Source organism: Corvus cornix, chromosome 5 (assembly GCF_000738735.6).
Source record: "Corvus cornix cornix isolate S_Up_H32 chromosome 5, ASM73873v5, whole genome shotgun sequence".
Classification (NCBI taxonomy): Eukaryota; Metazoa; Chordata; class Aves; order Passeriformes; family Corvidae; genus Corvus; species Corvus cornix.
The window spans coordinates 20,370,393-20,385,291 of NC_046335.1; the positions used below are offsets into that span (position 1 = coordinate 20,370,393).

The window sequence follows — 14,899 nt, forward strand, 5'->3', positions numbered from 1 at the left end:
TGAAACATCTTTCTGCATAATTTTGAGCTTGTTACTTTGTTATTCTGTTTCTTGTCCTTTGTAATTTGAATTGTGAGTTAAATCGTCTCTTAACTCTGACAGTGGCCTCAGTCTTGTGGTGATCGTTGCATGGACATAATGTTCTATTGAAGTCTATTTCTGTTTTCATTTTCTCCAAGATGCTTCCCAAGTAACATTGCTGGAAAGGAGGGTGGTGTTTGGACTGACTTTTGAAATCCTGTCATTTAATATGGCCTGAATGATTTACAGCGAAATGCTATTTAAAGCATTTGTGGCTGTTTAATGATACAATTTTTTCATTAATTTGCCTGTTACACATTTTAAACCAAACCAAATCAAATGTGACTTTTGCATGTGATCAGTAATTGTTCTAATTAAGAATTCTTGTGAAGTTTGTGAAGTTTAAATGCTATTATTTTTAAGTAAAGTGCAGTGCCTGTAACTGACCACTGCTTGTCAGTGTTTTACTGTCTTAAGAGAATCACCTTCCTGAATTGCAATTATTAAATTATATATTTTCAGGATCTAACAGAACATGATGACACATTTGTTTTGTATCTGTACTTGTTTTGTACCTTTCTCTTGTCTGTCTTTTCTTTCTATGAGTTTTTTTTCTATAATGTGCAAACTTCCTGTTTGTATTGTAGTATTATTATAATCATAGACTGATTATGAACCAAGATGATATCTATTTGTATACTGACTGTTAAGAAAACTTGATGTATAAAATTTTACATCTTTAACTTTTAAATTTGCATTTTTCTTTTGAATCTGTAGCCTGTCTGTGCTGTGTGTAGTTGTATAAATATTATTTTCTCTACATATTTATGTATCTTTTACCTTAATGTGTATTGGCGCATTTAAACAGCAATTACTGCAAATTGGAAAATATAAATTAGCAAACAAATTCATGCAAATTGTGTATCTTAATTTTTTTCTATATTTTTATATAAACATGTTTCTGCTTAGAAAGGAGAACAAATATTCTCTTCTTGCCAGTGGTATTAACATGTATACATGAATTGCTTTAACAACTGCATTTGTTGTGTGAAATGAAAACTATTTTGAGATTCCTCAGTGCTTCTTTTTCTTTGAATATAAGGACACCATCACCTCTTAGTTTTTGTAAGTAATAGTTGCATTTATGCATCTATTTTCTAAAACAAGATCAAGTATCATTCTTAAAAAGAAAATGGGCTGTAGGCAGCTTTTCTGTGTGTTGGGTGTCCTGGATGGCTTTACAAAATTCTGTGCTTGGCTTCCTGGATTTTGGTGAAATGTGTCCATGTGTTCATGCTTTGCATGCTTTAGGTGAACAGAATCATCTTTATTGGACTTCTTTAATCCACTGACTGTGGTAAGGTGGTGACTACAGTTGTATCTTAAGCTAGCAACTTGGGTAGGCCAGGAAGCATTTTTTAACTTTCTCTTTGTGCAGCTGTATACTTAGATTCTGTTTGCCTCCCACTGCAAATATAGTGAACTGTAAGAAGCTGGTGGACAGAGACTGGGGTAAACTGATGGTCAAAAGTGTTACTGAACATTGTTTTTTGCATATCTTTATCACTGATCTTTTTAGACAAACATAAACTTGATCTGTGCTCTGAGCCACCTGGATATTTTAGTGCATTGTTGATACTTGCTCTTTGGCTCTGTGCTATGCCACCTGTGGCCAATGGTTTCTGTTTTGATTGTAGTTTGAATCTGTCTTTTGCTTGGAACATCGGCAAGTCTCATTCATATCTGTCACTGAAATAGCCAGGTAGTCTGTTTTTAACAGCCTGGCTGCTATGTTTAGGTAGCATGCTTGGAGCCATGCTAGTCACTAATGTAGCAAGTTAGGGAAAGTACTTTCATTCAGATTATGATGTACATTTCTGCCTTTAAACTATAGCATGAGGCTGCTTGTATGTTTCTGGTAATATGAAAAACTCACTGATCAGTCTCACTTTGAAAGAGCAAGTTTCAGTTTGTGGTCTGTGCACAGCTTTCAAAAAATCTGGTTTTATTTAAAAAAAAACAACACAGCAAAACCAAAATAAGACCAAAATCCAAAGCCTAAGAAAAGTTTGTAGGCTTAAGTTGCTGTAAAAGTTATTATTTGCTCTTGAAAGGTTATCATAAGTTGGAAGGATTGAGAACTGTTGTTCCAGAATCCTCCCTATAGTTTTCTTCATGTATAGGAAAAATTGATCTATCAAGCAGTAAGTTATGTTTTTGAAGTTTTGGGGTTCAATAGATAGTCTGTGTATGTGGATGAGGTATGCTCAGTTGGGGTATACCAGTTACATTTGTATTCTAATGCAGTCTTGTGTTAGTGAACTCTTTTATAAAGGCCTGTAAGAATTCCTCTCCTTGGTCAAATCAAAGTTCATCTAGCCTGACCACCTAGGCAGGCAGTGGAACATCTAGCTGGTCCTTCCCAAAACCATGCTGTGAAGACCTTTTCACAGGGAAATTCTCTGTCTCCTTGTGGCCGCCTCTGTACCTGCCCCCTCCAAGGCCTCATCAACTCCTTGTCAGTCTCCTTCAAAACAACCTGGACACTAGAGTGCTTTCAGAGGAGGAACTTGGTAGGAGAATCCTGTTTACTGTAGGCCTGTTCCTATTCCTCGGTGCTTCAGCTTCTCTGGGCAGTGTGTGCCTGCTGTTTGGGAGCCATTAGGGAGGAGTGTGTGCTTGAACTGTTGTCCTCAGCATCCTTTTCATAGTTCCCATTTTTGACATTTGACTCCCCCAACCCCTTCTTTGGGGACAACAAATGAAATCGAAGAATCAGTTGGATCTTTACACATTTTGTTTGCTTTTTTTTTTTCTTTTACCCTCACAATAGAAAGCTTGTATAGAGATCCTTAGTGGAGAAAAAAACAAGTGTGGCATAAATCAACAAGAGAGGGTTCTTTAAAAAGGAGTACAGAAAGGGGGCAAAACACAGAATTAACTTTGACCTGTACAATTTCTGAATTGTCAGTAAGAGCTGACATTTGTCTGGCTGTGGATGACCAGATGTTTCCATTTCTTAATGACACTGATTAACTGCCTACCTGGCACCTACTGGTACAATGCATGTTTCACAGTTGAAGCAGTGCACATAAAATGTGTTTCATTTACTGTCACATCACTTTTTTTTGCAGTATTTTAACTTTGGTGTATCTGTCTATATCTATATATATGTATGAGCTGTTTTTTCCTTAAAATGAAATGGCTATGGGCTAGTTTTACAATATGCAGAAAATAAAACTGAAGGTTATATTTATAGTATCAGTTATAGTACAGGACACATTTTTGTTTTAAATTATTCCAATTTAATAGCCTGAATATCAGCCAGTGAACCTTAGTAAGTTGAAATGGCATATTTATTTCCATGGTTTCTTCTGGGAGTTAGGATGTGCTACTGATGCAGAGTCATTTTTTGCTTTCAGCAGGAATAATCTTTGAAAATTTTACTAGTATTCCTGAATCCAGCCCATATTTTCTTTATGATTCTGATATCTCTAGCCAAATCTGCACATGAAAACATGCATGTTTGGTACTATGTTAATTATTAATTTAGTGCCAAAAATAAAGTTGGCATAAAGTTGACTGTCTGTAACAGAGCTTCTAATTTTGCTGGTAAAACTGATGGTCAGTTACAGTTAATAGACATCATGTATTCCAGGTAGGCTGTTCTGAACCAGTACTTCTGGTCATTAAAAATAAACTAATAAAAAAACCCAAAATAAAGCAAAAACCCAGTCAACTTGGGTAATGCAAAAACGGCATTAGCTGAAGCGATGATCTTAGACTTTTGTTCATGTTGCTTTTTGGGACTTCTCCCAAGAGCCTTTTTGAGTAAAATGTGTGTAGTGTTGAGTTTTATAGTTGACTGGAATGATAGATTTAAATCTCTACTGAATACTTACGAAAATACCTTAAATGTGTTACAGTCTTCTATTATCTGATTAGGAATCAGTATGACTAAAAGTATAACTCTTTATGTGGCATGATATTTTCAGTGGCATAGTTATGATTAATGTCTTCCATGGTCTCAGATTTTAATGTAAGCTGTTCACCCAGGAGAGTAATCCAAACTATACTGAAACCCTTATATTTACTGAGGTGAGGTTATACGAGTGAGGTAAGTATATATAGTCATTTATTTTCTTCAAAAAACTACTTTTAAAGTCAAAACTTCTAAAGCTGAATGCCTGGGTTCACTGAAGTTGATTAATATCTTTTATTCTGTTTTCATACACTGAAATTCCTCTCCAGTGTACAGTGAAGAGAAAATATTCAAAAACTGAATGAAATTGCACAATTTATGGGAACAAATTTCAGGGGTATTTGTTTTGTTGTTGTTCTGTTGTTGTTTTAGCAAGTAATTATGGAAGGAATAGTTGTACTTACTTATACTTCAAGATATGGGATAAAAGTAAAAGATTTGTGCTAAGGTCCCTAATTAATTGATTTGAGACTAGTGTGAAAAATGCTTGGTCATGTTGCACAGATAAAAACCGTGTTTAATTAACAGTTACAGAAATTCATGGCAAATTATCAGTATATGGCTACTGATCTCTCTCAGCTGATGTTTCTAAGTGATATTTAAAATGAACCAATGATATTGCTATGGCTTGAGATATCTAAACTTGGGTTATGTTGTAAATATTACATGTCATTAATATCTGTCATATCTAATACTTTCTTTGCCAGTGATGTGTTCTGCAAATAGTGTTGGTTTGCAGAGCGACAAGATTTTGAAATTGATATTTAAGGCATTATTATTTTTGTAAGATGGTTTAGAAAATGGACATATGTGGTTTTAGATACCTCAGTTTGAGAGGGAATGGGAAAAGTCCCCATGGATTTGTTTTATTTTCTGTTATTGTTGTCAAAGAAGGGCACATCAATGTTGATAACTTTGGTCAGGAAAGTTTCAGTTGATTCAGTTGTAGTTCTACAGCTCTAAGTGTCCGTCCAGATTCAGAAAAAATAACCTTTTTTTTTTTTCCTTATGACACAATCTTATGGTAGAGTTTTCTTGACTACAGTGCATTGTATTTCATAACATGTGCACTTTAAATTAGAGAATATATTCTTTTTCTGTGATATGTATGCAGCTAATCTGTAGGGGATCTATAGAGCCTTTTAGACCTGAATCTAAAGGTGTTTGGGGTCAACTTGAGTGTGTGGAGCTCTATACATCGGAAGGATGTTAGACTTTGTGTTTGTCCCTGTTCTCTGCATGGGTGTGTTTATGTATGCATGGACTTATATTTATCTTTTCATAACAATATACATTGTCTCTACATGGAAATATGAGATGCAGACAGAAAGCATTTGTCTAGATCTTCTTTCTTAAATGTATCAGCAGATTCTTTAATTTTTAACAGCCTTGGAATGATGGCTTCTGTAAATTTTATAATGAAGTTTACAATATATTTTTCTCCTCTAAAGGTTTTAAGGAAGCAAGATGCTAAAGCAGATGAAACAGAAGAACTCATGAGAAACAAACTTGTGAAATATGAAAGTGAAAAGCACCAGGTAAGACTTAATTTTTTCCTTTCTGTTTGGTTTTAAATGAGTGTATAGTGTCATGTGTTACAATATATGCTTCCTTTTTCTGAGAAACCAGTAGAAAAAAACTTTCTTTACTCTTTAAGAATACAAGGTGCGGAGGTTTTTTCTGCATCAGAGGCACTGAGAGTATAGCTATGCTGAACTTGTGTCTCTCCTTCAAAGCTCTTTATTTATACTATGTTACTTCTGATGACTCTTCCATCCTGCCAGGCAGACAGATTTATCGCTTGAGGATTATCCTTGATTTCTTTCTCTGTTTTGTCTCTGAATTTGTATATAGTCTGCTGTTGCTTATTTGCAGCAGCTCAAAGCAGCTTTTCTTCATCCCTGCAACTAACTCATGCTGGTTATTTTGCACCATAGTCATTTACTCTTACTGAACTCTTGCCATATTGCACTCTTTCTGTTCATAGAGAACAAGATTTCTTGTATTTCTATTCTAGCAGGATACTAGGGCTGTAGTAGGCTTTGCCCAGTTTTTTTCCCACTTGCATCAAGTTTAGCATCTTTCAAAGTTATACCCCTTTATGCTAAGCCTTTATGTAGTGTTTTATGTTATGTTGTTCTCTTCATTCCCTTAATGCTGGTCCTGTTTACATTGCCCATTTGCCAGGCTCTCAACATCCTCCTTGAGATTACTATCTCAACAATAACAATTTCTGCTGTCAAAACCTGTATTTGTTTCCAAGTGGATCTTTGAGCTATTTGTGGAAGAAGTCAGAAAATATTTTGTAGCTTTTGCTTTCGTTTCTTTTTTTTTTTAATTGTCATCAGTTTGCTGACTATTTCTGATTACACATTTTTAATATTATGTTTTTAGGAAAACTTCCAGTTTTATGAAATTCAGGGCACTTCAGTTTTTTAGTCATCTTGTTTCGAGAATAATTCAAATACATCATCTTTCAAAACACAGAAACCCCACAGGTTTTACCAATTACAGTTCTACCAATGCATGTCATCTTTAACACTTCTATGAATAAAGTGTTTACCAAAGGTGACTTCAAATATTAAGTCATTGTTAATTTTGAGTTTAAAAGTATGTTTCAAATCCAGGGACAATGTTTTTGAAACTTTGTTAAAACTTATCTTCCATTTTTTACTTTTAACCCAGTAAAAATTTGCTTTTGTGATTTTTGTTTTGGATAATATAAATGACTTTGTATCTTCATATGATACAGAATATTGTACAAAAATTATGGACTGTAAGTAAAACTCTTTTTATGTAATTTAAATAAGTATTGCAGGGATTTAGTACAAATGAAGGTTTGCTTTAAATTTTGGATGAATAAAAATACTGTGTATATTATATCGCATTATAAATAGATGCTTATATGGATTAATTTGTGTCAAAATTAAATGTTAAAATACACTTTTATATTATGATTCATATATTGCTTTTCTTTCTTCATCATCCTCTGAAATGAAAGCTTGAGCAGGAATTGGAGCAGTCCCGGAAAAAGTTGAGTGAATCTGAAGGCAGTAGAGAAGCTCTTTTGCATCAGGTAACTGCTTTGGTGTGGTAAAAATCCTAAAGTTTTCATATTAGATTGTGTCTGAGGTCTTTTTGTTTAATATTACTATCTCATACTCTGATAGCATTGTTTTATAAAGAAAAAAATGAGGTATAGGAAGACAGGTTTAAGTGTCTAAAATATGTGGACTGAGCTCATTATACTTTTTCTGCTTTCCAAACTTTTATGTGTATATGTTCATATATATTAATTATAGTAGTGGTAATAATGGTATGTTTTCAGTACATAAACACATTATGTGAAATTTCCTTTCATAGCATGCTTTAGAGCAACTTCTGTATTAGTAATCATTGTTCCGCAAAGTGCGTGCTATAATTGGTGAAATCAGATAAATCAATGACCTAGATGTATTTGCTATATTGTAACATGGAATAAGAATAAATAAACAAATACCTGAAAAACTATCTAAAGTGTGCTTCAAACAGTAGCTATTGATGTATCAATGATTAAATATAAAATTTGTAGGAATTTGGATTATTGCTTTAGAAAAAAAGTCCTTTCTCCTAAACATCCTTCTTTCAGAGGAGCTGGATAAAAAGACTGAAATAAGTAGGGAAGGGGAGGCAATTGGCATTCTCATCTTTTAGTTGTTTGACTTGGGTATCTAGCAGAAGTTTGAGTTAGCTATATTACTGTTTTGAATTTAAATCATTGTGCATGGAATATAGGGTAATATGAATTAGAGGTATTTTTCTTCAATTCAGCTTTAGCATGTTGGATTTTCTTTACTTTCCTGCATGTTGTCATCTTTGTAAGTGCTGTACTATATATGATAGGAAAGAAAAATGTGAAAAGCCCCAGTGTTTCTTATGAATAAATACATTGTATTTTTAAGGCGCACAGTTTAAATAAAACATATTGTTTGTTAAATTTGTGTAGACATTTTTACTAGCTATGTAAAGAGACAATTGCAACATATAATTTTTGGTCTAGAGAAATTAATGCTCATCTGTGGTCAACATAAATTAAAATATTTCCTTTAATTTTGAATAATCAGTTTGTGGCCTGTAATTAGGAGGTAGCTTGTCTTTGTGTTTACCATCTGCAGTACTCTCAAGATTTATTTATAAATATTTTTTGTGTGTACTATTTTTTTTAGCGTTTAATACAAGTATGGTATTTACTTTTTTGTTCTGTTTTTCATTAAACATTTGATGCTTGTGCATATATTTTAGATTGAGGATCTTCGTTCCCAGCTTTTGAGAGCAGAAGAAGACCGTGTAGAATTGCAACATCAGCTTTCATATGCTGCTATGCATCACCAGAGTTACCAGGATGTACAAGATGATGACAGGAGAATTAGAGCAGGTACAACTAACGTTTTGCACTAGAGGCCTGCAAACTAGTTAGTAGGCATGGACATTAACTTTATCTTAGAGTCACAGTCTAATTCTTCTATTATTTCAACAAAAACAGCCATTTAATTAATCAGATATAAGTTAATAAATATTGGCACCTGAATATTAACAGACAAATAGCAATGACAGTTAATTTATTATAAAATATTTTGATTTGCATGGTTAAAACAAATGAGACAATTTCAGCAAACTGAATAGTGTTTTTACAGAAGAAACACATTTGTATTATTTTTAAGTAATCATTTTCCAGAAAACTTGCATTTCAGTCCATTTGCAGTTTGAATTCTGCCATCTTGAAAATCGTAACAAGAGTCATTGACTAGGTGGTTAATAAGGCTGATGATTTTCTGGTAGAATTTTCAAGCAGCATGTTCCTGAGTGGCTAAGAAAATTTTGATGATGCAGTCAGGGCTTCTGTTTGCGCTATGCTAGCGTTTTAGAGTTGGAATAGTTTCATTTAGAAGACAAATACTTTAAACTATTTCAAGATACGATTGCATATTAAATTACCACTTTAGCAAGGTCTTCAATTAATTGTTAGTTATCTGTCTGTATTTAAACTTTTCAAACATAATCAGAAAGACATTAGGGAAAGTCTTTCTCCTTATTAACATAGAAATATATTACTCAAGGTAATACAGGAATAATGACTCCAAGTCCAGTGTCTAGGGGAATGTTTAATCGGTTTGGCTAATGACGTATTTTTGTATTTTCGTACTTCAGCTTCTGAGTTATCTTGGTTTTTAAAATAGGACTCTGACTCTGTGTTTTACAAATCTCAAAGCACTGGAAATTGACTGGATTTTTTTATGTGGCTTAGCTTAAGAAATGTAATGCAAAGTAATAATTTCAATAGTTTTTCTCCAGTCATGCTAATGTATCTGCTTAAAAGTTAATTTATTTGAAACAATATGCCTTTCATGTTAATAAAAGCATGTTTTAATTTTCCTATTAGTCTTATAAATCGAAACAAGATGTAAAAATATGAAGAAAATAAAAATATACTGGAACTGTTAAGATTCAATAGCAAGTTATATAAATGTATGCACATGTTTCACCTTGCTGTGTAATTTCTGTTTCTTCAAAGATGCACGGGAAGAAGACAAATGGAAATTTTTTTTCTTTTGCCTCTAGTAGTTGTTTATGACTAAAGACCTTTGAATTTCTGAGAGAATTTATAACTTACTCTTATCAAAACCTTTGGTTGTAGTTGCAGGATTCAGACATAAAATTCACAGATAATGTGACTTTCAAATTAGGAGGTATTACTCTGGTGAGATAAAATCTTGGCCTTGAAGCTGGTGGCCAAATCTCATTTACACCAGGACTTTCCCATTGTTTCTTCCATTCTATTTCATTTTATTCAGTTTTGTTGGGGCTTTGGTTGTTTTGTTGTTTTGGGGTTTTTTTTGAGGGGAGCAGGTGTGTCCAGGGGGAAAAGTGGAAAACCCCTATAAAATGACTGAAAAATACTGTTTAATTCAGTAAAATGCTATTAGGTTATGATTCAGGTATACCATTTTTCACAGATATTTTGGTCAAAATCAGCAGTTGTAGAGTAGCCTCAAGTAGAGAAGCAAATTGCCAAAAGTGAAATGAGATATAATTAATTTATCACAAGCTGGTATTTCTACTGAGTCTGTTCCTCTGTTCTTGCTGTTTTACAGTAGCTGAAAAATATGAGAGAGAGAAGCAGGATCTAGAGAAACATATTTTGGAACTTAAAGCAAAGCTGAGTCATAATGCTGTAATGTCAGAGGTAGAGGAACTGAAGAGATGTATAGAGCGTAAGGACAAGGAGAAAGCACAGCTTGTAATGCACATACAGGTAAGTCAGGTTTTGTTGCTTTTTGTCAAGTGGCACTTTTTTGGTTTTTCAATAATTTCTCATCTGTTTAACATTAGGTGATAGATTAGGGATTAACCTTTAAAACTGAGTAACTGTTGTGCTTGTTGTTATTTATTGTGTAAATAACTTTGGAAAGGGATTTGAATTTGCTGACTTTTTTTCTCTCCCGTGTAACACCAAAAAAGGTATTTGCTCTATTGCCCATGATTTCATGGTTTGGATTCCTTCTCTTTCCCATGTGGAAAGAAAAGTTGATCTGATTTTATCAGCACTTACCATTAATAATGGTTTTTGGAACTACTTTTATAAGGTAGTACTTCCTTATTCCCCATTCCATCATTCCTCAGAACTAAAGTTCAACTTTAAAAATTGAGATACCTTGTTCTATGAGAGAGTGCAGTAGAGTAACAAGTGTAGATCACAACTTCTCTCTTTTTTGCAATTAGATGCAATATAATAATATAATCATAAGTATTAATAGTCTTCTTTATGGTAAGCACATACTGTTTAATGTGATTCTCTATGAAAAGGATAACAGCAGCCTTTTGTACTGGAATTTTAGTTTTGACCATAAAATGAGATCTAAGTAGGCAGTAGCATTCTTATTTAAGATGGGAAATTTCTGTATTTTTTGCTCCTGTCTAGATTTGTCATTGGTAGTAGTATGTCTAAACAGTATCAATTTTCTTCTGTCTTCCATGACTGTCGGGAGAAAAGAGTTTGTTAGCAAAACCATGTGCATTATTTCAGTAGTCAAGGACTTAACATTTTATTTTGCTTGTATTTTGGCATTCTGTAAGCAAGAAATTTAGTATTTATTTTCCTAGTGAAGGTACTTACCTTGAAATGATGTTGCATCGTGTTGGAAATTCAAATGTAGGAGTTTATTTTTTTGTCTTTTCATAGATTTACAGGACTATACTGTTCAGTTTACTTCTACTGCTCTTTTACCATGAAAACTTCTGTGCTGATTTAAATCAAACTAATACGTCAAATTACATTTGGAAAAAAAAAGCCATGTCAAAATAAGTTCCTATGTGCTTTATGAAATTCGGTCATTGAATAGGTTTAAAAAGACCTAAAGTGTTTCTATAGGGGATAAGACGAACAGAACTCATTTCCTGGTGTCGATCAGCATTTGTATTTTAGCTGGTTAATACAACCCATGACTAACTGAAAACATTCTGGTATTTTGTTTGTTGTGCCTGAGAAACTAATTATTTTGGTGACATGAATTAATTGAATAAAAACCCACAGAAAAACAATTATTTTGAACTTCTGCTTGTAGAACATGCTTTCTTAAGGATCAGAATGATTTTATAATACTAATTTCCTGCTCTGAAAATACTCATTCAAGAGTGCTCAGTTGGGGTCATTGTCATTTCTCTGAGTTAGAAATCTTTGACTTCCCTCATTTTCTCAACAGAAAATACTTTGTACTTCTTATCTGCTTCCCACTGCCTTTCTCCTACAGGGGCAGTAACAGGAAAATAGCTAGTGTGTTTTTCTTTTAATGAGACATCAAGGAATGCAAGGATGTGAATTTCTAAACTTGTGTACTAACAAAGCATTTTGTCAAGCCTGTTCTAACAGCTGCTCCTATCAGATAGTCTGATTCGCAGTTGGAAGTGACCAGCCATGTTTGACTTGAGATCAATTTATCTTTGTTTAGTGGGGAGGATCTAACTGCACTTGCTTCTGATGTACATGTGATACTAGAAATTTCTTTTGATTTATTCAAATGTCATTGTTTGCAACAATTTGAGTTGTGTGTGTGTTGTACATTTAGCCCCCGACAGTTGCCATAAAATCACAATGTGATGTCAAATGGAGAGGATGAAAAAGGTTAAAACATATTCTTAAGCTCATGTTTAAAAGTGAGTTCAATCTTAAATTAATTTTTAAATTTAATATTTATTTCAGCTACTGTAGTTTATGTGAGGGTGCTGCTGTGAGATCTTGCAAATGTATACAACTATCTTAAATACATTTTTCTGCATGAAACCATAAAGATATGGGATTGTTATGGCTAACTATTAAGATTTAACTAATGTTAAATCTAACTAATGTTATGACTAAGAAATAAAGTGCACAAGTTATAAAGATGCAATACCCTACTTTCTCCGTAAGTGTTTTTAGACTCTTATGCATATAAACTTGTTTGATTTACTAATTACTCTTCATTCGAATTTGGTGTTAGTAGTCTTACAGTATTGTCCAGTACAGCAGTCAGTTTGTTAAAATATTTTAGTTTATCTGAGAGAAAATTGATATGTTTATTTAATATTAGAATTCTTCAGTAATATAAATCTTTCAGTCTTATATCTCACTAAAATTTACTTTGACTTCTTCTACAAATTAAATTGTTAGCCAGTGATTGTCATTATGAGTCAATTCAGGTATTTGAAAATCGATAGGTAACACTTCTCTAAATTTAAAGATATTCTTACAAAATAGGAGAAATCAATACCTTTGCAGACCAGTCTGTATTGCCATGCCAGTGTTCAAATACTGAAACAGTGCTACAGATGGGTTTACAATGTGCAGATACTGTTTGCTTTGATACACTTTCTCTCTAAAAACACATATCAACCTGAGAGGAAAAAAAAGGTAGTTTTGGTGTGTCTTGTATTTACATATGACATTATCTGTCAGAAAGAGTACCATGCTTTGGAAGAATACAGAGAAGGCATCACTTCAAGAAACTGATTTTATGCAACATACTTTTTACTGAATCAGTGTACTTTTCGACTGGTTGAATGTATCTGTTTTTGATTTTTCAATTCACAAAATTTATGCTTGTATAAAAAATCTAAATCTTTGGTGTTAATGGTTCTTAGTGTTTAGATGCATTCAGATTGGCAAGAGATGCAGATCAGATAGGGATGAACGAAATATCTGAGGTCTGCATTTGGGAAAAATTAATAAGACGTAATTAGGTGCAATGATTAATTGGTGTAAACATTATCAGTGACAGTGGTATGATTATGTAGCATTACAGTCTGGTGCCTGTACTGCTGAGATGCAGGGCAGGTAAGAGAGGAGGGAGAAAAACACTTACAGATCTACTTTAGGTGATTAATATAATTAGTGTGGTGGGGTAAAATGTGACTTTCTGTATTCTTATCAGTATAGAATGTTTGCACATAACAGTGACATAGGGCATTAGTTGCATAACTTCTACCAAATGAGTGGTCCTCACTTGTGTTTTAAATGTTCACATGAGTTTTAAGGAATGTTGCACTGAATACACTATGTATTGTGTTTTCTTTTCTTAGAAGAAATTTGTTGTCCTAGAATGAATTTTGTTTTGCAGTTTGGGGTGGTTTTATTTTTAAACTAGGTGTCAAAAATGCAGGGCAAAAGTATGATATGTGCAGTTAAAACTAGGGACTAGAAAGTCCAAACTGCAGGAGTATCTGGAATGGTGGTAGAGTGACAGGTTTAGTGCCTCTAGTGATTAGTTTACACTTCAGATAAGTAAGTCGGCTATAACTGGGAAATGTTGGCCCCTTTCTCTCCTTCTATTTTCTTATGAAAACTGAAAGCTAGATTACATAGTGGGATATTGGATCTAGAGAAAACTAGATGTACAACTGTTTTATTTGGGGCAAATGTTGCATCTGTTCTTGAGTTTGTTAATCACTTCTGTTATATGTTTTCCCTAGCCAGAGTCTCTCAGTTGAAACGTCTGTGGTGCTGTTACAGTCGAGGGCTGATGCAAACTTTCTAATCAATTTTGAAAATAATAGTTGCCTTCAGATCTCTGGAGCATTAATATGCTGTACTCCAGGATTTAATAGCTAGTCTTAATGACAGTTTTTAATTTTTCCACAAAAGTATTAACCTTTTATAAAAACCTTCAGATATTAAAGCCAGGAGGAGAGTATTTGATATTATGTTTATGGTGAATGACTTGAGATGTTTATTCTAATACCTTCCCCTTGATTCTGTCAGCAGTGGAATTGTGAAAATGCAGCAATAAAACTAATTGGGTTAGAAAAATTGAGACCCAGACTTGTCTTGTGTAAAAAGTGAGGAGAGACAATGTGCTGCAATCAGTTTTTTCTGTAGTAATCGCAATGCAAAATAAGCTAACAATTGCTGTATACATACACAACATATTTTACCAACAAACTGTTCTGAATATCCCGGGTTGTTTCTGTCAGGAGAACCTCCATAATGGTGTAATGTATGTCACAAAATATTGTTACAGTTCGGTTGCTTCCAGAGATCCTCACTGAGTTCTCTGTGTGACTGACCTTGAGCCACCGAAGAAAGATAATGGATGCTCCTTGAAATCTGAAATCTTTAATCTATAAAGGCAGCATTTGTCATCTGTATAGAATTTTTTTTTGGAACCACAGGTGGTTAGTAATTTTCTACTTGGAAAATAAACTCAAGTGTCCAAGGAATGCAAATTATGCAAATTTTTTCTTTTATTTTTAATGAGTGCAACCTCCTGACAGTGCTTGTCCTTTCTCCTAGATTATCTCACCGTTAACTACAGTAACAAATACAAAAGAGAAAGTTAGATTAATATTAAAACAAACAAACAAACAAACAAAAAACTCCAAAAACTA

General features: G+C 33.5%; 1 protein-coding gene across 1 annotated transcript in view; it reads left to right on the plus strand.

Annotated features, from left to right (window-relative positions):
- Positions 1-14,899, plus strand: part of CEP128 (centrosomal protein 128) — a 115,581-nt gene that overhangs the window by 19,037 nt on the left and 81,645 nt on the right. The window contains exons 10-13 of the mRNA XM_039552733.1: positions 5,455-5,541; positions 7,005-7,079; positions 8,285-8,417; positions 10,135-10,295. Of these exons, the coding sequence (XP_039408667.1) occupies positions 5,455-5,541; positions 7,005-7,079; positions 8,285-8,417; positions 10,135-10,295 (456 nt within the window). The remainder of the gene's footprint in view (positions 1-5,454; positions 5,542-7,004; positions 7,080-8,284; positions 8,418-10,134; positions 10,296-14,899) is intronic.